This window comes from Mytilus galloprovincialis, chromosome 10 (assembly GCF_965363235.1).
Source record: "Mytilus galloprovincialis chromosome 10, xbMytGall1.hap1.1, whole genome shotgun sequence".
Lineage (NCBI taxonomy): Eukaryota > Metazoa > Mollusca > Bivalvia > Mytilida > Mytilidae > Mytilus > Mytilus galloprovincialis.
In genome coordinates, this window is record NC_134847.1 from 83,447,662 (window position 1) to 83,472,683 (window position 25,022).

Here is a 25,022-nt window from a genome sequence, read left to right on the forward strand (position 1 = left end):
CTATTAGTCCTTATTGAATTTGGCTTCTAAAAAAGTGGTGCAGAATGTATCTTTGTTTTAAATGCAGAAATACTTTAGATGAGTAATGTTTTATCCTTTCCATTATTGAAGACAAAATTTCACATAATTTCATTGCATATAAGAAAATAACCATGACTGGAAGTTAACCAATCAAATGTTTATTTCTTTTCTTATCTGTGAACAAGCTTTGGTAACTATGTATCCTCAAGTTTTCAAAATTTTCTATAGAATCACCAAATAAACAAATAATTGTGCTTAGAAACACCCATGCTATATCTTTATGATCCAGAAATATTTTACTGGAATAAAATGTAGGATTAACTTTTGACAACTGTCAAATTCAGGAAAATATTTTTTCGACCATTTACCTATGCATCCGGATGTGACGTACGATTTGGTGGTTTTACACCTAGAGTGTTGAAACTTCGTGTAATAATGAAAATGTCATATTATATACACTTGATTGTATACATCAAGATATGTTTTCATGTGGCATGCCTCAATAACGGTTAAAGTTTTGTTGATGCGGTCAGCACCCATCATCTTCACTAGGCAAGGGTTACGATCAACTTCCCTCCTCTCCAATGTTAGCGGATTGAGATATAATTAGGATCCATATGGTAATGATTTTCAAAGCAAAGATGAGCATATGTTTTGGAGTTTAAAATGACGTCCATTTTCACTGACCTAGTACACATTTATTGTTTATGCGGTCATCTGAGGTCCGCCACCGGATGCAGGATTTTATGGGAAAAAAATTAATTACATTCTATTTTTATCAGAATCGATACACATATATTGTAATATTTGTTTATACATACCTGTGAATTGCTTATATTAATCATAAATCATTATTAAAACTGGTATTTCCAAACCAGGAAGAGATATCAATTCAATAATAGGAAACCGATAACGGCAAGTGTGAATTATTTCCGGAAACTTTTTATTTCTAAACAGACTAGATATACATATTGATAAATTAGAATTTCATATATAATTATTTATTTTACGGTTGAAAATGAATTATATAAACTATAGTCTAGATAAATTGTACTTTATCATTGTTACACAGAGAGAAATGATATTAAAATGCAGGTACTCTTCACTAGGAGGCTGGACTAGTGGAGTCAATTGTTAACAGCAAGCAATTTATTGTTGAATAAAAAAAAAAAAAGGATTTTCTGGCTACGTTGAAGACCCTTACGTGGCCTTCTGCTGTTATCTCCTTTTTGGTGGTGGTGATGTCTCATTCACATATTTCCCATTTCCATTTTCAATTCCATCTTGTACAAAAAAAAAATTGCCGTGGGTGGTCACAATTATTCTGTAGTTTTGACAAATTTAGGCGGTCAAAGCCAATGAAAGCATGCTGCTGCTTTTACATAAATTACAAACATATACAAAAATGAATTGCTTTATTTTTGCTGACAATAAAACACTTTAGTCAGTGCGAATTGGACATTTACATGTGTAAATAACCCTTCTTGCTCAAAGCAAGCAACTCCTTTACATGTCTTAAGAACAAGAAAATTTCGCCTTGAATACGATAATCCAATGCAATATTACCAATTAGATAAAGTAATTATTACATTTATTAAATGAATTGATCAACCAAAATCCTCTTACTATATCTTCCATAGAAGTGACATAACTGTAAATAAAGCGATTTGACATTTTGAATTAAAAAATTGTAATGATTTATGTAGGTTTGTCATCATGTTTTTAGGTTATCAATTGCATCTTGTAATTGTTCCTTGTAAAGAAAATGCTGTCTTTCGTCTGATCCCTTTTTTTCATTAAATAGATATATGAGGATGTGGTATGAGTGCCAATGAGACAACTTATCATCAAACCCGTTACCCTAACCTGAGACAGGGGTGTACCGATGTAACAAAAAAGGACACACTATAAAACATGAATTCAAAAAGGCTCAACACATTAAAGTATGAATAACAACAGATTTTCGACAACATTTAGACAATGAAAACCAAATTACCAAATAGTGAAATTATAAATCACAGAAAAAAATATCAAAGCCCACACCATTAAACACATTGAAAACCAAAAAATTGACAAAGATGTCGTAATTGTTTTTTTTTTTCAATGGTTATTATTATATGATGATTTCAAATTTCCCTTCTTATGCTTAAACATTAAATGAGGATACCTGAACATATAAATAAAGGCAACAGTAGTATACTGCTGTTCAAAACTCATAAATCCATGGACAAAAAACAAAATCGGGATAACAAACTAAAACCGAGGGAAACGCATTAAATATAAGAGGATAAAACGACATAACACTAAAATGTAACACACATAGACAAAATCCCACGAGAATAACAAATATAACATATATATAAGTAGAATTAATAATACTATTATGTTAATGCTCATCACAACTGGAAAGAGATTCGTGTGCATCTTAAAAGTACTGTCTATGTTTATTGATATTGTTATATATATAAATATTGATATACTTGTATTTTTTCGATTGTATTTGAATTATATCCCCTTGACTTTGGTTGACATGTATCATGTGATTCTGTCCAATATGTCATGTCTGACCCTTATCTGTTAATAATCTCTGGTGGCCTCTCATGTTCAACATCATTGTATAGTCAGTGGTGCATGTGGCTAGAGGAGAAGGCTGGTGCCATCTTTAACCTTATCAACATATTCAGGTTTTCTAATCCAGAGTGATAAAGGAGGTGTATGATCAAGTAGAAAATATTTAAAAATTCTAACTAGCATAACCAATTTTATAATTTTTGACTGTTATTGAAAAATTCTATATCAATAATGGCTAGAGGTATAGGGGGAGGGTTGAGATCTCATAAACATGTTTAACCCCGCCGCAATTTTGCGCCTGTCCCAAGTCAGGAGCCTCTGGCCTTTGTTAGTCTTGTATTATTTTAAATTTTAGTTTCTTGTGTATAATTCGGAGTTTAGTATGACGTCCATTATCACTGTACTATTATGCATATTTTAGGGGCCAGCTGAAGGACATCTACGGGTGCGGGAATTCTCGCTACATTGAAGACCCATTGGTTGCCTTCGGCTGTTGTTTGCTCTATGGTCGGGTGGTTGTCGCTTTGACATATTCACCATTTCCTTTCTCAATTTTATGTATTATAAATTATCTATATATTTATGTATCACAATGCTTGGTGAATTTTCAGATGAAATACAAATAAATAACAAAACTGTATTTACTCATCTTGTAAAAATTGGTTTATCTTATTCTGACTTGGACTAATTTATGTCTTTCTTTTTTCCCTTAAGCGCCTCGGGATGAACCTTTTTTTAACTTGTTAACATTTTACAGTAATATTAAACCAAATCGAAACTAAAACTTGAATTACATCTGCTTTACGAAAAATTCAATATCAAGGTTAGATAAGTGACACGTATCCACTTAAACTACTTTTGTGTATTATCAGTTGCTGTACTTGGTACATTGTATTGTAGATCTATCGAAAGAAATCACGTAAAAAATGGCAATGGCAAATGTTTCAATAAATTCTATCCGAAACGAACGTGACTTAGAAATCTTCATTAGAGAGCATATTCAAACGGATGATGCATATAGAACTGTCTGTAAACGGGTCATTAAGAGTATCAGTGAATTTTTAAAGCATAACATACAGGGAAAATACCGACCAGAGGAAGTTTTAAAGGTGAGATTAAAGAGTGATAAATGGCAAGATAAAAAAAAATGGTTGAGAACAATTACTTAAAAACATTCAAAATATGCTGTCAGTATATCTTTAACGTTTCAAACAAATATGTGTTTTTGCAAATGTCTTCCCGAATAATCTAGTCGTCATAATTTGATCACAATGAATAGTGCAGAATAATGCAATTATAAGTATTATTTAACTTTTTTATTATTCAACATTATTATGTCATATCTAGACTTACTATAGACCACTGAGTAGGACAGGGATAATAGATATAGCAAAAGAAGAACCTTCTTTCAGATAACATAATTTATTCATTGATAATATCTTATAAGTGTTCTTTGTCACATGGCTTTTAACTTGAAAATAATGAATAATATCAAAAATACACTACTGAAACATTTCACGCTTTTTGGCATCTGAGATAAACATCCGAACTTCAAGGAAAAAATTTAAAACGAGAGTCTAAAATCAAATGGTAAAATCAAAAGCTAAAGCACATCAGACAAATGAATAACATCTGTCCTATTCCTTAATTTTTTAAGGCAATTTCTTGTGTAGAAAATTGTGGTTCAACAGCTAGCTAATTCTTGTTTGAGAGTCGCATAACATTTCATGATATTGACGACAATTAGTTACAAATGAAGACAATGAATACAAAATATTACAATAAAACAATAACACAACATTGACGAGATGTATGAGTACAGTATCAAAGAAACACAAAACCATCAGCCGTTATGTTTTGGTTTTTTTGAAGATTTAAACCTGTTATGTGTTCGTATGTTAGATTCTGGTGTTTAGAACCTCTTAGACCTTTGTTGATATATTCTAAATATATAGCTAAATAAATACCTATTTTAAATTTAGCTACCAGTTCACAAGACTTCGTTATTTTTGTTTATCTTTATTCCTGATTATTGTATTTCATGAAGAATGAAATAAAACGTTTTCACAAGGACCTTCATACTTTATTGATCTGATGTGGTTGCATACAAGTATATTAAGCATTACATAAACAAATATAAAATCATAAACCCTAAATAAAAAATCATAAACCCTAAATAAAAAGAAATAAGAGGTAATATTGCTATATTTCAGAATAATTACATTAGATGTATGTTACATTATAATACGTTATTCTGATTGGCTAACTGCACATCACATGTTATTCCGTAAGCAATTACATTAGACAATAAAATTTACCATTCATGATGACACGAGGTCTCACAATAAAATCCACAGATGAATTAAATAAAACTTGATAAAAAACATCGTGTTTTCATGATCCTAGCTAAAACATGTAATTATAAGTATTGAATGCTTCTTTTTGTAACTTTATAGGGCTGTAAAAGCGTTGACCGTGCGTACATTTTTAGAATGAAGCGCTTCATACAAAATGTACTTCGGTCAACGCTTTTACACCCCAATAAATTTACAAAAAGAAGCATTCAATTCTTAAATAAAAAAAAAACACTTAAATACAGGTAAAATGGTTGCACGTTTAGCTACAAACTGTATTGTTTTAGGTATACACATTACATACAAAGGGAAAATGTCGAAACCGAAATCACACCACATAAATAGCATCCTTATCTATAGATTAAAACTGGTCGTGATTTACCTAAAAATTATAACGCAATCCTTATACTATGCACCTCGATATAATATTTGAACCTTACACCAACACGTACATGTACACCTCACAAAAGAACGCATACGTACCGGTACGTTAACCATTCACTTTCTTTACCGGATTTCTGGACATTAAACCTTACGTAAAACCTCAAGATTCATTTTCACAAAATACCTACCATATATCTGTTTTCTAACTGAATGTAGCGGGAAAATTCCTACATTTTGATATAGGATGGAAACATACTTAAAGTATGACTTCGAGGCATTCACAAGCAGTGAAACCATTCCGGAATTTAGCATTTTTTACTCTTTTAGAGTTAAACTTGTCAACATCTTACGCACAGAACATATTTCTGATCACAGGAATAGTATAATTACCGCTTAATATCTAAAACAGATGGATCACTCCCCTACCCCATGCGTAATTATAAAAATCACTGAGCTGCTGTCCACTATAACAAAATCCTTCTATATTCAGACTGGATCTACAGCAAAGGGAACGGCTATTAAAGGGAAGTCAGATGTGGATTTAGTGTTTTTGTTGTCAAGAAGCCGGTATCAGTCTGTGGATCATCTGAACAATGACTTAAAGGAAATCTTGGCTCATATAAAAGGTGTCATTATTGGAAAATACCAGAATGTGCAGGTACATCAAAGAGCTGTCTCTTTCGAAACTGTGTGTAGAGAATCAGGGACTGGTCATAGCCATGTTATTAGTGTTGACCTTTTACCAGCTGTTAACTTCGGAGATCTTGGTAAGGACAATCGTCTACATATAATGAGAAATAATTAGATTGTAAAAAGTTTTTACATTTCTTTAAAGAAATAATTATTCTAATATGACGTTCTTCTTTGCCTTTGGATACAAAGCAATGTTTTAATTTCAATAAAATCTGGGCTACAAGTGATTGACGTCACAATTGCAAATTCAATGTCAATAGAATTTTGAACAACACCGGATATTAACATTGACATTTTTGTTGGTGTTGATCGCTAGGAAATTAAATGAAACCATTCTAAAAGTAAGTTTAAATATATCTGTTAATTTTTTTGTCGTGAAACTGTTGATTTTCTATAACATTTTTTTCTACATCAAATCAAAATAGATGACTTTCGTGTGTATTATATGTTCCATCGAAGTGCAAATGTTAAAAAAATTGTCTTATTAAAATCAAAATAATTATATCATGTCATGAGCTATGCTCATTTTATTACGGGTAGGCATTGTATTTGTCAACATTTAACATCTCGCTTATGTTCGGTATTTAGTTATTGATATAGATCATACCTACCAAATTTGAAATGAGCATAAAGGAGGGCATAAAAGAATCATTTCTTAATTATTGAGTTACTATCACATTTGAAAATAATGTCAAGACTCGATTTTCAGTTAATTTGAGGAGTATCCACACACAAATGAGAATAGCATCAGAGGAAGTACGAAATATGTACACCCCTTCTTTGACCAAATGGCAGAGAGAATTTGTCAAGAGAGACAGAACTGAGCAACTGAAAAAGCTAATAAGATTCGTAAAGTATTGGAAGAATGAGTCTATTCAGGTATCGTCAATTAACTCTTTAGAATTGTATGGTTGTCTCTGCGAAATTGGCTCACCATAAAGTCCTAATTGCTTAGAATATGGAGCTCATATCTTCCAGTTGATACTACTTGTATATTCCAGAGTATCCTCTCATATTTTTCTTGACAGTGGGCTAAGCTTTTCAAAAGGTAAAGTCGAGGACGTCCCGTCAGTTTTTGGTTTTTGTCACTTATTATTTTGTGAAATGCAATTTCTTCTCTTAGTATTTTCGATTAATGATAAAAAAAAAAATTATTATGGCATTGCATTATTCGTGAGTTTTGAATGTTTTATTGGAATCCCTTTATAATAACAAATAATGACTTTGACATAAAGTATGAAATAAAAAGCAATATATGTTTAATTCTGAGTTTTCGTTGCCTACATTATTTTTGGTATACATATTATTTGTATCGCCAGTATAAAATGCCAAATATCCTTATCCACAATAAACCTTTTTGACCTATCATGGTTTACTTTTATAAAATGTGACTTCGATAGAGAGTTGTCTGGTTGGCACTGATTGGCACTCAAAGCCCATCTCCCTATATCTATATATTCAAAATATCTGATTTTTTTTTATATACGAGCAAACAAACACCAAGGAACATTTTATGCTTGATATAACTCGCTATCTGTCCGTAAATTGTTTGGTGTATGTTCACATTTTGTGACGTCATATGTGTATGTGTTGAGCATTAAATCTACATCAGTACGTTTAGCTAAAGTATGACTATTCTAATGTGGATGATTTACTTATGACAGCCTCGATAACTGTTTATAAATGATAGCATAAATATATTTCTTTAGGGTTTGTTTATGTGGTTCATAGGTTTTTATCGTTTCTTGTTTTTTTGTGTAGATTAGAACGTTCGTTTTCCTGTTTGAATGATTTCACACTTTACATTTTGATGCCTTTTATAGCTTATTTACTGTGCGTTGTGAGCCAAGGCTCCTTATTAAAAGCCATTCTTTAACATATAAAGGTTAACTTTTTACAAATTTTAACTTTGATGACGAGTTGCCTCAATGGCACTCATACCATATCTTCTTATATCTGTATATAAAAAGACGGGTGTTTGAAAATGTCAGGCAGTCCCAATTAGTCTATAAGTTCAATGATGTATGTAATAAGTTAGCCTATAACACGTTGAAATATTGAGAGAAATCAGAGTAAAGTAAAAAGAGAAATTCTGGTAATGGTAATGATATGGCTAAAACTGTTTTATCTTTGTAGAACTCTACATCATCTTTTGCTATTGAATTACTTGTCATTCGTCTGTGGAGTCAGGACGGTTCTCCTGTACATTTCAAGCTAACAAATGCATTGAAAAAAGTAATGGAAACAATCGCTGTTCCGAATCACATTAGAGTGGAATTCGTCGGGGAGTTTTACAACAGAGAGTTTCAAAAAAGGTATAGTTTGCTAAAAGAAAATCAAAGAGGTCTATTAAACCTTTCGAAAAAAGATTCATAAAGGAACAATGATCATCAAATATATGGTATATCTATTTAAGATTTGTTGAACAGAATTTTGATTACAACGTATATTTACAATGTACACGTTCATAGCAGTGGCGTATTAACCATCCTTTGTAGTAATAAAGTAGACTATACTGATCTCTGTGAACGTGCACAAGACCTGTTACCAATTGGGACTATTGTTTTTCTATTTTTCTATCTTAAACAGCTTTTAGGCAGAAAAAAATTCGTTCCTCCGTTTATCAGACTGAATAAAAAAATTAAAAAAAGTCGTTGATGCACATTTCAACTTTCGAAAGAAATATTTTTAAAAGTTAGGTTTTGCAACTATACAGATTCACTATGTGAGATTAATCTAAAAAGCTTTGAAAACGCTTTTACAACGAGCAAGATTTAACACAATTGTGTGAAGGATTTTGAATATCTTATTGATTCATACTTTGACATAATGATATTTGTGTTTCTTGTTGCATGGACATGTTACAGAGTTTCTTGCTTTCTTCCTACACTTTTACATCAATATACTAGTATACCGTTTACTTTACCAAATGATCAAATGACAAAATTTACCTATTTCCTATAATATATGAGCCATCCACTTTATAACGGGTTGAGATGTAATTTTACAATCAATTATTCTGAATAGATCATTAAATACTATATAATTTTGTATCTGCTTTTTTGCGCAAAATAAAGTCATGAAAAAAAGAAGACTAAAATTTAGCATTCACCTTACAAGATCTAAGTTGATACAATAAATTTCTTTGCATACATCTTAACAATACTTTGTGTCTTGCTTAAAGCAGTTCAGTAGAAATTTTGCCTGATTAGACTCCCACACCAACAATAAACATCTTATAGAACGTTTAATATCAACCCGCTGGAAATGTTTGAACCTGTGCTAAGTAAGAAATCTGATGTAAAGTGGTTTCCCTCTGTTTATGTAATTCATACGTGTATATTATTTCTCGTATTTATGTTGATTAAAAAGTTTGTTTCCCCGTTTGATTGGTTTTTCGCTAATACTTTTTTTGTGGCCCTTTATAGCTTGCTGTTTGGTGTGAGCCAATGCTCCATGTTGAAAGCCATAACTTGACATATAATGATTTACTTTTATGAATTTTTACATGGACGAATAGTTGTCTCATTGGCACTCATACCACATCTTCCAATATCGAACAAATGGTTTTTTATATATTTGTAGCTATGCTGCGCCATACATCATAGATCCTGTCAATCCGTATTCAAATGAAGCTGCAAAATGTCGGTGGAATGAAATAAGCAGAAACCCTGGATGATAAGTGCTATTTCTAAATTTGTTTAACTCTAATTTGAACATATGAAAACACATATGTCACTGCAATATACAAATCTGATTTGATTTTGTATCCAATTCTATTGTAATTTTATTGACTTTAATTGTCTATGTTGTATTACATCAACGGCTGGTATTTAATATAGTATCATGTTAAATCCATCAATGTTGTGTAAAAGGAATTAGGAATGACAACAGCAGTTAAGATTTCGATCCAACTGTCAGTTGTGATACAGGGGATCGTTGATACATGTAAGTACGAAAGTCGAGGAGGGTCATTTAAAATTCTGATTACAAACTTGATATCTATAATGGTTTACTTTTTTTTTAATTGTTATTTGGATGGAGAGTTATCCCATTGGCACTCACACCACATCTTCCTATATCTATTGATATCTTAAGACGTGTTCTAAGAAATGTCTTAAAATAAAATTTTGGACAGTCATACGTTATCATTCGATACGTATAAGACTGTAAATAAAAGATAGCCATATTTAGTATGGAATCATGACAATTTTAGTTGTATTTATAATCTATTTAAAAGCATCCATTCGTCTATTAAATTGTAAAATTTCTTTTATAATAACTCAATGATAATTATAGTAAGAATTATAACACTATACAAAGAAAAACATTCAAAATAAAAAGTTGTTGAATATATAGCTACAGACCTAGACTTATCACCAGTAATGTACTAACATGCGAAACAGATATAATGGAATATGATTGAAAACCTTCAATTCAGGCTTTTAGTAATAAACAGGCATATCATGTACAAATTTACTAACTTTTTTAATATTGTAAATACTTAAAATAAAACAAAATGTATTAATGGAACAAAGTCATAGTTTGTGTGTTGTTTGACTAACAACCAATGGCATATTTACACTGAATATGACAACATAGATATAGTCAATGGAAGTATCTACATTTCAAAAACTCAATCACACAATCAATCAAATCAATCATGACATGACTAGTTTATCACACAATGTACATTCATAGGTCCGACCTTATTGGTTCTGTTTTTGAATTTTATATATAATTGTGCTTCTGTGTCAACAGGGGACTGACAAATACGGATTAGAGGTACTGTTGTTATCACACTGAAAGATAAAACAAAGGTTAAATTATATAAGAAAATTCAAAAAATTGATTATATGTTTTCTTGTAGTTTACACGTAAACCATTTTTATGATCTTGATTTTCAGAAAACAAACATTTCCATCAACAAACAAAGACAATTCAGTAAAATGCATTATCACTTTACCTTGATATCTATAAAGATAATTCGTGTTATGATTGCCAAAAAGACCATTCTCACCGACTTTAAACAATAAACAAAGTCCATACCGTAATGTCAGCTATAAAAAACTTCTAAACGACAAATGTAAAACAATTCAAACGAATAAATTAGTGGCCTAATTTATTGACAAAATAATGAACAAAAAACAACATATTATACATCACCAACAGAAAACTATTATTTATTTACAGTCTCCTGACTTGGGAAAGGCCCATACATAATGTGGCGGGTTAAACGAGTTAGATAGCGCCGATCCATCCCTAACCTAGGACTGTTGTTTTACAGTACAAAACAAGAACACACCGAACACACCCTATAAAACCAAAACAAAAATGATATAAACTGCAACAAACAAACAACCCCTCAATAACAGACCTCTGACTTAGGGCATGCACAGAATGTGGTAGGGTTAAACTATTTTTCTGGATCCAAAACTTCCCCTAAGCTGGGACAGTGGTGTAACAATCTTATCGAAAAGCCAAAATCAGAATGAATTTTCAATCTTTATAAACTCATCATAGATACCAGGATTAAAATTTTATATTAACGCATGAAGCGCGTTTCGTCTACTAAAGACTCATCAGTGACGCTTGAATCAAAAAATATTGAAAAGGCCAAATGAAGTTGAAGAGTATTAAGGACCAACAAAAAGTTTTGCCTAATTCAGCGAGGGTTACTGAAAAGGTTTTATGTCACTTCACTTGATTTATGCAGATTTGTATACACATAACCCTCATGAATAAGACTTTGTTGTCGGTCGAATCTATTGAATTCATATACGTTCAATATACCTGTTCAATACTGGTTAATTTCTCTTTGATTGTTGTAAAATTTGGCCTCAACCTAGAATCATCTGCCCAGCAATTGGTCATAAGCTGATATCTGAAAATTGAGAGCATTTAAATGGCAGGGCTTACAATTATTTAATCTCAGTCTCATTTAAACATGACAACTTATAAATGATACAGTATTACGTTCCCTTATATGATTTATGTGTAGTCTATGTAATGATTAATGTTGTAAATAGTATGTCTCAACCGAGCGTCATCCATTCCGAGCTCCATTTAGACGTAAATGAGGGAGACTTGAACTATTGGTTACGTAGGTTCTGAAAATGTTCCTACCTTTTCCTAGAATCAATAGGAAGAGATTCTCTTTTCTACTCACACTTAAAACTGTTCACTAATTTCGTCGTGTTTTATTGTTAGTTTTTTGTTTATTAATTTCAGTCTTAATGTTTAAATACAACATCTGAAAACATTTGCAATCAAAATCACGCAATGTCATTGGGATTAATTATAAAAAGATCTAGACGGGAATTGAATATTTATGACTGGTTAATACAAGATAACATTAAATGATGTCACTTTATTCAGTGTTTAATACGATAATTGCAATCCTTAGATATCAAAGATGTGGTATGATTGGCAATGAGACAACTCTCCATCCAAGACAAAATTTTTAAAAGTAAACGATTATAGATCAATATACGGTCTTCAACACAGAGCATTGGCTGACACCGAACAAGCTATAAAGGGCAACAAAAATTGATAGAGACCATTCAAACGTAAAAACTGTCTTATCTATATACAAAATGAAAAACAAAAACAGTTATTACCCACACAACGCTTTGTGTGTAATGTTCTATTCAAGTAAAAAAATAATATTAAGAAGAACGAATTGATTTTCAAGGATCAACTTTCTTCACGCACACCACTTTATTTCTGACAAACAGAATCCCGTTAAATTTTTTCAACATTATTTTTATCAAGGTAATATTACAATGTATATGTATTATTTATTTTTATTGCTCAATCCAATTGTTAAGATTCAGATAATTTTACTATCAAACTAGAAGAGAAAAAATATATGCTGAAAAAATTTATACCAGTAAAGAAAAAAGTTCAACTTAAACTAGCATATTTAAATCATTACATTTTCTCGGTGCAAATTTCTGGTTTCGGCAGTCGTCCACCATGTTTCACAAATTGCATGACTTCTTCGTTTGATTTTCCAGGATAGGGAACATGCCCTAACGAAAACACTTCCCATAACAAAACACCGTAACTCCTAAACAAAACAAAATAACGAATCAATGACATAGCAATATCTATTTTTCAGTTTTATTAGAAAACTGTGTATTAGTATATATGCCTAAATTAATAATAGCAATGATTGAATTCGGCGAACTCATTGTTTTCCAACATTTCCTATTCGTCATCTGTCAAATATGATTTTTGCATGGTAACGTTAGCAATGTTCTTATATACTTATGATGTGTAGGCGAACACTTAACTTCTAATAACTAAGGCTGCAATCAAGAGTTTTTTTCTATGACGCCATATTTTGAGGGACCATATAAAAAACAAGATGTGGTATGATTGCCAATGAGACAACTATCCACAAAAGACCAAAATGACACAAACATTAACAATTATAGGTCACCGTACGGCCTCAACAATGATCAAAGCCCATACCGCATATAGTCAGCTACAAAAGGCCCCGATAAGACAATGTAAAACAATCAAGCGAGAAAACTAACGGCCTTATTTATGTAAAAAATGCATGAGTGACCCTTAGTGGTGGACTGATTAATAAAGATACTTGTATAAAACTAGATATCACTTAAATCAGAATGTTCTCTAGTTTCTAATAAAATAAATATAAAGTGTACTTTTATTATATTGAAAAAAATCCATCCAAAGTACATGGGGAAAAAAACTGAAATCATGTCATATTCATACCCATGAAGACATGATACGTGCACATTTTTCATAATCAAAACTGTATTAAATTTATAGGTTTAAACCCGGATTTTATGCCTAAATTAATATGCAAATGTATTTCAGTTGTTTCCTGTAATTAGTTAATACTTCAGCTTTATCATGTACATCTTTTGAATATTCATTTTATTAAATTTACTGTTTGCAAAAGTATAAATTACTCTAAATTATAGGGATTTTCTGGTAACTTAACAGAAAACCCTTGCCGTTTTTGGCACAACCTTTTTGATCTTTTGGTCCTCGATGCTGTTCAACTTTGTACTCGTTTCGGCTTTCAAACTTTTGTATCTGTGCGTCACACATAGGTCTTGTGTGGACAAAATACACTTCTGGCGTATTAAAATTTTGAACTTGTTGCCTTTTGTTGGCTGTTGTTCGTGTGATTCTTTGTCAATTGTGTTCTCCAATTTATTTATATTGTAGTCCTGTGTTGTCATTTTGATGTTATATTTCACATGGCCATAAAAGTGCGAGGTTTGGCATGCCACAAAACCAGGTTCAACCCACCATTTTTTCCTTTAAAAATGCCCTGTACCAAGTCAGGAATATGGTCATTGTTATATTATAGTTCGTTTCTGTGTGTATTACATTATAACGTTGTGTCGTTTGTTTTCTCTTATTTTTGAGTGTAAATTCACATTGCGATAGACGTGTCACGGTACTTGTCTATCCCAAATTCATGTATTTGGTTTTGATGTTATATATATATGTTATATTTGTTATTCTCGTGGGATTTTGTCTATATGTGTTACATTTTAGTGTTATGTCGTTGTTCTCCTCTTATATTTAATGCGTTTCCCTCGGTTTTAGTTTGTTATCCCGATTTTGTTTTTTGTCCATGGATTTATGAGTTTTGAACAGCGGTATACTACTGTTGCCTTTATTTATAGGTTTAAACCCGGATTTTCCAAAATATTTTGTTTCAGGGTACGGTCCCCTGCTCCGAATAGAGCTACAGTAGCTGCAAAAAAAAATTCATTTTTCATTGCCTATAAAACAGGATGTTTATAGTGTTATACTCAAAACAATAATATTCAATATAATTTTTAAACTATTTCAATCATTCAACCTGTTTAAATTGAAAGCTAAGTAACTATTTTTTACAATTTAATACAAAAAACATGATACCTTTTCACCAATTAAGTCAATAAACAAGGGTTTCCCTCCATGGTTATTTTTAGTCGGGGGATAACCCCTAGTTTTTTTATACGAAACTGTTTATAGCACCCAATACTACATGCATATTTAGGATGATAACTTGTTATTAAGCATCAGCTTCCTAATACTAGATGGATATTGATTTTCGTATGATAGCTTTCAATGCAAGACTGTGTTGGAACGCATGCAACTTTCACATGTTGCTGTTTTGCATTTTTAAATGTTTCATAGAAAGTCTTCTTCAATTCAATCATTAAATCATTCATTAAATCATTCGTAAAATGATTTTTCGAATTATGCTTGATGAATGATGTACTCTTATTGAATTATTCAAACCTGGATTTATGCCGGTTGAATTTATCCCGTTGAACTAGTAATAAAATAATTAAATTGAGACGGTTATGTTCATATCTTGATAGATATCAAGATTTAGACAGTGGAAACATAACTGTTCGACAAATCGGCTGATTTCGATTTTCCTATTGTATCCTATCCATTTATATGTAGGACACTTTCAAGCAGTCCTGGATAAGTGTATGACATACGTATACATGGATTATAAATGTTCCAGTTATTAAGATTGTTCACTGTTTCTGACTACTATAATGATTTGCCTAGCAATGATTTGCCTGAGGTTGTTGACCCATCGTTTTCTTTTTTGTTATATTGAAGCCATATATTTGACATTTTCAAGGACTATACATGTAACACCAATAAAACAATATATATGTATATATATGGATTATCCACATCATCAGGTTTATAGTAACACCATAAATTGGCTGACCAGTATAATGTAACACATAACTAGCGAGTGCATATCCTTAGATTCCGGTTAAGTCGAAAGATGTCGTTGATGTAGTGAAATTTCGATATCGGTATGACACTATCGCCTAAATGCACTTTATTTCCCTTAATTAAAAGAAACCAATTGAATATTAATTGCAACTAGTCCTAGGAGCGTAATCAATCAGGTTTTGAAAACAGTTATAAGACTTAGTATGTTTCTATCAGCATTGCAATTTAATCATAATTTAAATTGAGGGATATGGTGCTTCAATTCATCACTCGCGCACATACAAAAATGAAATAGAATAGCCAGACTGCAATCCTTAAACCTTTGTCTTCTAGTACTTTAAAACCAATACTTACCAAACATCGGTCTTTGATGTGAAAACTCCGTCGATGAAAGCCTCTGGAGACATCCATTTTACAGGAACTAAAGCCGTACCTTTCTTCCTGTAGTAATTTGTTCTGAAATAATCAATGGCTTCAAAGTTCAGTATGAGTATTTAGTACATGCTATCCATATTGACAGAAACTGATTGCTTGGAAATGTAACGTATTTTTAAAAGTTGTAACACAATACCAGGTTCACATAGTCAATCGACCTATGGAAAAACGACACCTTTTATTTAAACAATAAAGAAAATAATAATAATCTACCTTCCAGTTAATCGGCTCATCCCAAAATCGCCGACTTTTACTATTTTTCTGGACCCTTTCTCTGACAATAGACAATTTCTCGTTGCAAGGTCTCTGTAATTAAAATGCATTCAAAATACACATGCACATAAACTGAAATATAATCATTAAAATATCGGTTGTCAATATACAAATAAATAATATGTCGATTACAATTGAATTCTATCGATTGAGTTGTACAGTATAACATTGAGGATGGAATTCCATCTAGTACGATAAACCATAGACGGATGTTGGTTGTTTTGCTGGCTACTGTATTACAAAACACATGCAGAGAGTGCATAACAGAATATGTCAAGATGGTGTACATTTTAATTTACAAAAAGATCGCAGATTTTGAGAGGTTCTAATAAATCCACTTGCAACGTATCTAGACTACATTCGATTTAGATTTATATCAAAAATTAAGTTAGAATGTATAGTATTTGTACATAAATTAAGCTGATGAACTTGTATTTAGGTTTGTGTCCATCATTTTTTACATAAGGAAATGTCTGTACCAAATCAAGAATCTGACAGTTGTTAGCCATTCATTTATTGTGTATGAATTTTTAATTTTGTCATTTGATAAGGGACTTTCCGTTTTGAATTTCCTCAGAGTTTGGTTTGTTTGTGATTTTACTTTTGTCGAAATGGGTCAGATGCAGCGTTTTACATTACCGATACTCTAATTGACTCAACAAATAAAATCAATTGTATGCAACTTGTGAAAAAAACTTATATAATTAATAAAAAGTAAAATCACAAAAATGCTGAACTTAGAGGAAAATCAATTCGGAAAGTCCATAATCACATGGCAAAATCAAATAACAAAACGCATCAAAACCGAATGGACGAGAACTGTCATATTCCTGACTTGGTACAGGCATTTTCAAATGTAGAAAATGGTGGATTAAACCTGGTTCTATAGCGCTAACCCTCTCACTTTATAATGATAGTCTCATCAAAATCCGTGTATTTACACTGATGCGTTAAACAAACAGACACAATAAACAAAATAGTCAAAACATGCGTACATCAGTCATCATCGTATAACAATTTCAAAAGGAACAATTTAACAGAACACATCTACTATCTACGAATACTTTGAGTGTCTGACGTCAGAAATTTTTATACGTCACATAACTTTGTCGTTCAATGTGCATGCAAACAGTTTTATAATTTTACATAGGCAATGTTAGCCTACAGGGTTATTAAAAAAATCAAAAGTATGTAAGAATAAATTTCAGAGATAGACCGCGATTTAAGCTAGTCCATAAGTTATATATATAATTTATAAGAATCCAAAGTTAGTTGATTCCACTACGCGATAGAATGATATTGACGTTTGTGGTTCAACGTATATAGTACTTCATAATAGAAATATATCATAAATATATCATATATAAACGGTTGTAACAGAGATGTTCCGATTTAAATGTATCAATTACAGTAAAATGCAATTATTGTTAATATTAATATGGCACTACTTTTACTGTACTGTAAACAATACAAAAAACATCCAGTCAATGAATAGATATGGAAAATTGCCTTTCATTGGATACCGTTTTAACACCTTCATATTTATTTTTCGATCCAATTTAAGTTAGATACAGTGGCGAATAAAGCAACTTGTATAAGTAATTGGGGCCCACCGACTGCCACTTAAGTCAGTCATTCCTCAGTGATTCCCTATATACTTAACTTGTTTTCCTTCAGAAAAGGGAGGGGGCTTCCTTATTAGCAGCCTCTCAATCCAAGGTGTGCCGAATGGGATGAGATTTCTACAAGTCATAACTTTTTATTAATATTAGTTTAACTTTTTTGTGTAATTCGTTCGATTTTTCACAAGATAATTCTAAAGCCCGTCCTTGCTGACATTTGTGAGATGATGTTTTCGAAGAGTAAGACTATTTTCATACAATTACCTATGAATACACCCGTGTTCCTCTAAATATTGACAACCGGTGGCAACATCTATACAAAGAAGAACGAGCTCCTGGGTTGTTATGTCCTGGGATTAAAAACAGATTCGTATTACATGTCATGAAACAAAAACTGTTGTCTGTTTTAGCTTAAATAATGTATCACTAGCAAATTTTAACAAAAGCCTACAATGTTCATAGTATCGGAAAATGAATTTATCAATTACAAAAAAATATAGCAACAATTAATGAAAAGTTTCCATAAACTACAGAATTAGAATTAGTTTACAAAATAACCTGATGCTCATCAAATTTAATGCTGATACCAGTCAAATATATGCTTAGTTTTTTATAAGTAAACGTTCATTTTGCTATCGAAATTTAATTTGCAGAAATTTTATTATGATTGGTTTTTTTTATTGTAAGCCACCCTTCTGGTGCATCGTTTGGTTCAGTTACAGCTTTAAAAAGGATAAACATTCTTGTTTTAAATATCATTTTCATGTAACTAGACATCGCTTTTCCACATATTTTAACCGTTGCTCGCTGATATCAGAACATTTATTTCAATTTTTATTAACAAAAATCTCTATTTTGATATGTAAAACTACAAATTTAATTCGACATTTTGTTTAAATCCCAGTTTATGTATTCTGTGTCGTTATAGATTGTTAGTACTTAAATCGGTACACTATTTTATAAGACATAACTTATGCTAGACTATATCGGGTATTTTACTTATCACTTACGTTTAGCTTAGTTCGCAAACATCTAAGGTATGAACGTAAATCACCACCGTCCATCAGTTCGGTAACCAGTAATATAGACGACCCTTCGATGGAAATCCCGATAAATTTAACTATATTTGGATGCTTTAGTTTGCTGAAAATATATTTCATGTTCATTTATATTTCTTTCACTCTAAAGCTAATAATCAGTGTGGTTAATCATTATTTCAAAAATATTTTATCCATAATCAAGTTCTGTATCATTTTAAACACAAGTGTATAGGTGTCATGGGGGAATTAACTGTGGTTTGTTTTACGTCCAGTGGCAAATATCAATGACAACAAATAAATAAATTATACAAAAAGTAGGTCCTGTAAATGGAAGAGCAAAGATGATGGCGGGAATTGTGGAATGCCACTGGAAAACGAGGTCATGTTGGACAGAGACATGCATTCCTGGTCGACGAAAAAAGTAGTACTATATTATTTAATGAGAGTTGAATAATTCCTCGGTTTATAGAAAGACTACAAACAACTGAGTTACAGAAATGTGCAGATTATTTTAAAACTTTAATACGGAAGCTTTTAAGGGCAACAGTAAACAAAAGTGTGCCTTATTAACGACCTCATTAGTCGAAAAAACGAAATAGAGTTGATGTAACACAACTTCCGTTATATTGCTAGTTTATATCGTCTTTATTTTTTTCACTATTGCCCTAAAAGACTTTCGAAATGAAGAATTATTCTATTAAAGAACATTTCGATGTGCGCATAATTGTGTAATATATTGATTCAAGCTTAAAAAGCGTCCATGATTGAATGCAAAATGGGTTAATGAGAAACTCTTCATTATATTCCTTTTTGGATGCGTAGAAAGTAAACGAGAGGGGAAAAAATCAACGTATATTATGATGTTATGTCAGGGCGGTAATTAACACATTATAGAATGTCTTTTCTCAATATGTAAGATTTAGTTTTTCATGCAATTCAGTCTTTCAGGTGCACTTAGGATCCCGAACGATCATTATAAAGAAATTAAACACAAAGTAAAGTGTCTTTTAATTGAATAATTACGCGAACAACTTACCTTAACATGACGGCTTCCATAAAGAAATCCAACTTTGTTTGGTCTGAACATAATGTAGGTAATGTCTGAAATCACGAAAATGAAACACTGAAGTACACAATGCAGAACAAAAACATCTTGAGATGCGAAGATTTCAAAGTCTTACTTTCTTTGCTGCCATTTTTTCCGTTCGGTCTATTTTTATTCCTGGTTTGCAATGCATATTACCATTTTCCGGGGATTTTGGAATAAAGCAACAAAAAACAATAAATATAAATATGTATATATCGGATACAACTGTTTTGGATGGCAATAATATCGTTCGCAATGCAATTAGACTAACTATTTATCATTCGCATATACATATAATATTGTCATTTGCTTGTCTTTTCAAAAATCATAATTACGAATGTTTTCTAATAAGCGTGCTGAGGATAATCACAATGACATATACAAATTAGATAAAATGAATTGCGTCTTGATGCTTGATGTAAACACTTAAAAAAACTTCTAACATTTCCATATTTGTCATAAAAATCATAACTTTCCACCAAACACCAAGTGACATACATGTCGGTGTAAGAAAATTAACGACCTAAAGTTTAGTAATCTCGATACTACGTAGCTAGTTCTAAAAGGTGCAAAAAAAAACAATTAACAAAAACATATATCATATGGTATACATAAGTCAACAACAAACAACGAACACCACTTTTAATTGTCAACAATAACCGGTTGTATATCCACATGTATGTATATGTTTATGTATACGCTTACGTGTATTACAAGTTTTTGAACAAACCTTAACTGCTACTGGGGTTGGTACTTCTGAATGTGCAACATCTGCTAGTAGACCATAGTATACTTCACCAAATGCACCTTTACCAAGCAACCTGAAGTTATACAATTAAAGTTCGGTGAATACAACTTTTAGAAAACACAAGGTTTGGTGAAGAAGTTATAAACGCAGAAACAAAACGAATATCCTATTATATTACATATGGTGTAGCATTCTACAATTTTCGTTGAAAAGTACGATAAAAATGATTACAAACAACAGTTTACTGATAAGCTAGTATTTTATCCATTTTAAAATAATTTAATTTTGGATGTAACGCGTCTTCTGATTGGCTGACATTGTTGTTTATCAGCTAATAGACATAATTTAACCATGTGACAGTAACATCATCAACGTATTTACATTATTTACTCCGGTTTAAAATTGAATTTTGAATTTAATTATAAGAAATGGCTGTAATTTTTTTTGTCTATTCGAAATAACATAAAAAATGTGGTGCACACTTAATGGCCAACGTAGATACAAATATCTTGTCTCATGGAGGGATAAATCTTACTTTGTAAAGAATCACTCCGATTCAAACAAAAAATTCTCTCTGAAACCGATATTATCAAGATGCTTGATTTCTTGATTGACAACATATTTGTTACGTTCGGGGAACGTTTGTGTTTTTCAACAGACTGTCGGCATCCCAATGGGAACAAACTGTGCCCCTCTACTTGCCGACTTTTTTCTTTATTATTATGAGGCTGACTTAATGTAGGAACTTCTTAGGAAGAAAGATAAGAAGTTAACAGTATCCTTTAACTCTACTTTCCGCTATATAGATGACGTTCTTTCACTAAAAAATTCAAAATTTGGTGACTATGTGGAATGCATCAATCCCATCGAATTGGAGATAAAGGATACTACAGATACAGTTAAGACGGCTTCATATCTTGACTTACATCTAGAAATTGACAATGAGGGTCGGTTGAAAACAAAACTTTACGACAAAAGAGATGATTTCAGCTTTCTAATTGTGAACTTTCCATTTCTAACTAGCAACATTCCAGCAGCACCTACATACGGGGTATATCTCTCCCAATTGATACGATATACCCGTGCTTGCATTTCCTATCATACTTTTCTTGATAGAGGGTTACTGGTCACAAGGAAGCTATTAAACCACGAGTTCCAAATGGTGAAGTTGAAATCAACCCTTCGTAAATTTTACGGACGCCATCACGAGTTGGTTGGCCGTTATGGAATAACCGTTTCACAAATGATATCGGATATGTTCCTTGCGTCGTAAATACAATCCCCTCCCCTTTCATGAATGTGGCCTACCGAATTAGACTATTTACCGGATTTGTAATGACATAAGCAACACGACGGTTGCCACATGTGGAGCAAGATCTGCTCACCCTTCCGGAGTACCTGATATCACTCCTAGTTTTTGATGGGGTTCGTGTTGTTTTATATTTAGTTTTCTATGTTGTGTCATGTGTACTATTGTTTTTGTGTTTGTCTTTTTTATTTTTAGCCATGGCGATGTCAGTTTGTTTTAGATTTATGAGTTTGACTGTCCCTTTGGTATCTTTCGTCCCGCTTTTAAAATAACCCGCTACGCGCATTATTCAGTGTGCACCACATTTTTAATGTAATTTTCTTCATAGACAGAAAAATTAATACAGTCATGCCTTAAATAAATGTAAAAAAAATTCTAAGCTCACATCAGTCTGAGCATTTATAGTGGAAAGACAAGTTCCTGTTTTTAAATTAATATTTTCGTTTTGTCCTCAGAAGAAGTAGAAGAAGAAGAAGAAGAAGAAGAAGAAGAAGAAGAAGAAGAAGAAGAAGAAGAAGAAGAAGAAGAAGAAGAAGAAGAAGAAGAAGAAGAAGAAGAGCCTTTGTTTGAGGTCGATACAAAGATATATGGACCTGAAAGAAGTATATTGACTGAGGACAAAGTCCGAGATCGATATACTTCTTTGGGTCGATACATCTGTAAAGACCTCATAAATAGGCTATAATTGTTATATTACTAATTTCCGACCATATTTGTGTTCTTCAAACAATCAATCATATCCGTGCAATATGTGTTTTTGCTGTGCAATATGCTATTTGCTTTTCGCCGTTTTCTATCTACCTAAGATTATATAGTTTAACATGTGACTATCCCTGAACGAATCAAATTAGTTAAAATATACAAATTAATAATATGTTTGTATATTGCTGGTCAATATAAAAAAATCTTGATAAATTTATACTTATGACGTCATGACGTAACACAAAACAGTCATAACAACCACAGGACACAAAAATAAAATTTACAAGTGAGTCATTGGATAATTTAAGAATTTGTTCGGTTAAATGCATACGCTAAGAACACACGACAAGTTATGATTCTTGCAAAATACAATTTTACTAGAGGCTCTAAAGAGCCTGTATCGCTCACCTTGGTCTATGTGAATATTCAACTAAGGACACAGATGGATTTATGAAAAAATTGTGTTTTGGTGATGGTGATGAGTTTATAGATCTTACTTAACTAAACATTCTTGCTGCTTACAACTATTTCTATCTGTAATGATTAGCCCAGTAGTTTCAGTGGAAAATGTTAGTAAAAATTTACCAATTTTATGAAAATTGTTAAAAAATGACTATAAAGGGCAATAACTCCTTAAGGGGTCAATTGACCATTTTGGTCATGTTGATTTATTTTTAGGTCTTACTTTGCTGTAATTTTTGCTGTTTTAAGTCTATCTATAATAATATTCAAGATAATAACAAAAAACAACAAAATTTCCATAAAATTACCAAATCAGGGGCAGCAACCTAACACCAGTTGTCCAATTCATCTGAAAATTAAGAGCAGCTAGAAATTGACCTGATAAACAATTTCACCCTCTGTCAGATTTGCACTAAATGTTTTGTTTTTTAAGTTATAAGCCAAAAAACTGCATTTTACCCCTATGTTCTATTTTTAGCCATGGCAGCCATCATGGATGGTAAGCCTGGTCAACGGACACAAATTTTAAACTAGATACCCCAATGATGATTGTGGCCAAGTTTGATTTAATTTGGCCCAATAGTTTCAGAGGAGTAGATTTTTGTAAAAGATAACTTAGATTTACGAAAAATGGTTTAAAATTGACTATAAAGGGCAATAACTCCTAAAGGGGTCAACTGACCATTTTTGACATTTGACTTATTTGTAAATCTTACTTTGCTGAACATTTTTGCTATTTACAGTCTATCTCTATCTACATTAATATTCAAAACAATAACCAAAAATAGCAAAAATTTCCTTAAAATTACCAAATCAGGGGCAGAAACCTAACAACAGGTTGTCCGATTCATCTGAAAATTTCAGGGCAGATAGATCTTCACCTGATAAACAATTTATTTGGTAACAGATTTGCTCTATATGCTTTGGTTTTTGAGTTATAAGCCAAAAACTGCATTTTACCCCTAAGTTATATTTTTAGCTACGCCGGCCATCTTGATTGGTTGGCCGGGTCACCGGACACAATTTTTAAACTAGATACCCTAATATTAATTTTGGCCATGTTTGGTTAAATTTAGCCAAGTAGTTTCAGAGGAAAAGATTTTTGTAAAAGTTAACGACGACAGACGACGACGGACGACGGACGCCAATTGATGAGAAAAGCTCACTTGGCCCTTTGGGCCAGGTGAGCTAAAAATACACAGAAAGAACATTAAACGTCATTTTCCTAATACATAATCTAATAATGTACAATGTAATTTAAGGATTTTCGCTCAGACAATATGTTATATATGGACCTGTTAGATTATGTTGACACTCGGACGTCGTACAAAAAAGTAAAATCACAAAAATACTGAACTTCGAGGAAAAATTCAAAAAGAAAAATCGACAATCAAATGGCAAAATCAAAAGTTCAAACACATCAAACGAATGGACAACAACTGTCATATTCCTGACTTGTTACAGGCATTTTCTTATGTAGAAAATGGTGGTTTGAGCCTGGTTTTCTAGCTAGCTCAATCTCTCACTTATATGACAGTCGCATCTAATTCCATTATATTGCCAAAGATGCGTGAACAAAA

At 31.9% G+C, this 25,022-nt stretch overlaps 2 protein-coding genes across 7 annotated transcripts in view; one reads left to right on the top strand and one right to left on the bottom strand.

Moving 5' to 3' along the window:
• Positions 1-3,449: 3,449 nt before the first annotated feature.
• On the top strand, positions 3,450-10,560 carry LOC143048610 (2'-5'-oligoadenylate synthase 3-like). The gene is made up of 5 exons (XM_076222394.1): positions 3,450-3,701; positions 5,821-6,097; positions 6,733-6,902; positions 8,160-8,338; positions 9,609-10,560. Exons 1-5 carry the CDS (start codon positions 3,519-3,521, stop codon positions 9,700-9,702), a joined length of 903 nt encoding a protein of 300 aa, XP_076078509.1. The 5' UTR covers positions 3,450-3,518; the 3' UTR covers positions 9,703-10,560.
• The window catches only part of LOC143048607 (leukocyte tyrosine kinase receptor-like), a 37,114-nt gene continuing 22,650 nt past the window's right edge, over positions 10,559-25,022 (bottom strand). For 2 of the 6 annotated variants that reach the window (XM_076222393.1, XM_076222392.1), the window contains 9 exons: positions 20,952-21,042; positions 20,171-20,235; positions 19,105-19,237; positions 18,359-18,444; positions 16,413-16,505; positions 16,119-16,220; positions 12,961-13,095; positions 11,817-11,907; positions 10,559-10,825 (listed from right to left, as the gene is read on the bottom strand). In XM_076222393.1, coding sequence (XP_076078508.1) covers positions 10,778-10,825; positions 11,817-11,907; positions 12,961-13,095; positions 16,119-16,220; positions 16,413-16,505; positions 18,359-18,444; positions 19,105-19,237; positions 20,171-20,235; positions 20,952-21,042 — 844 coding nt within the window. In that variant the 3' untranslated portion in view covers positions 10,559-10,777. The remainder of the gene's footprint in view (positions 10,826-11,816; positions 11,908-12,960; positions 13,096-16,118; positions 16,221-16,412; positions 16,506-18,358; positions 18,445-19,104; positions 19,238-20,170; positions 20,236-20,951; positions 21,043-25,022) is intronic. The other 4 variants (XM_076222391.1, XM_076222390.1, XM_076222387.1 and 1 more) reach the window with 4 other exon arrangements.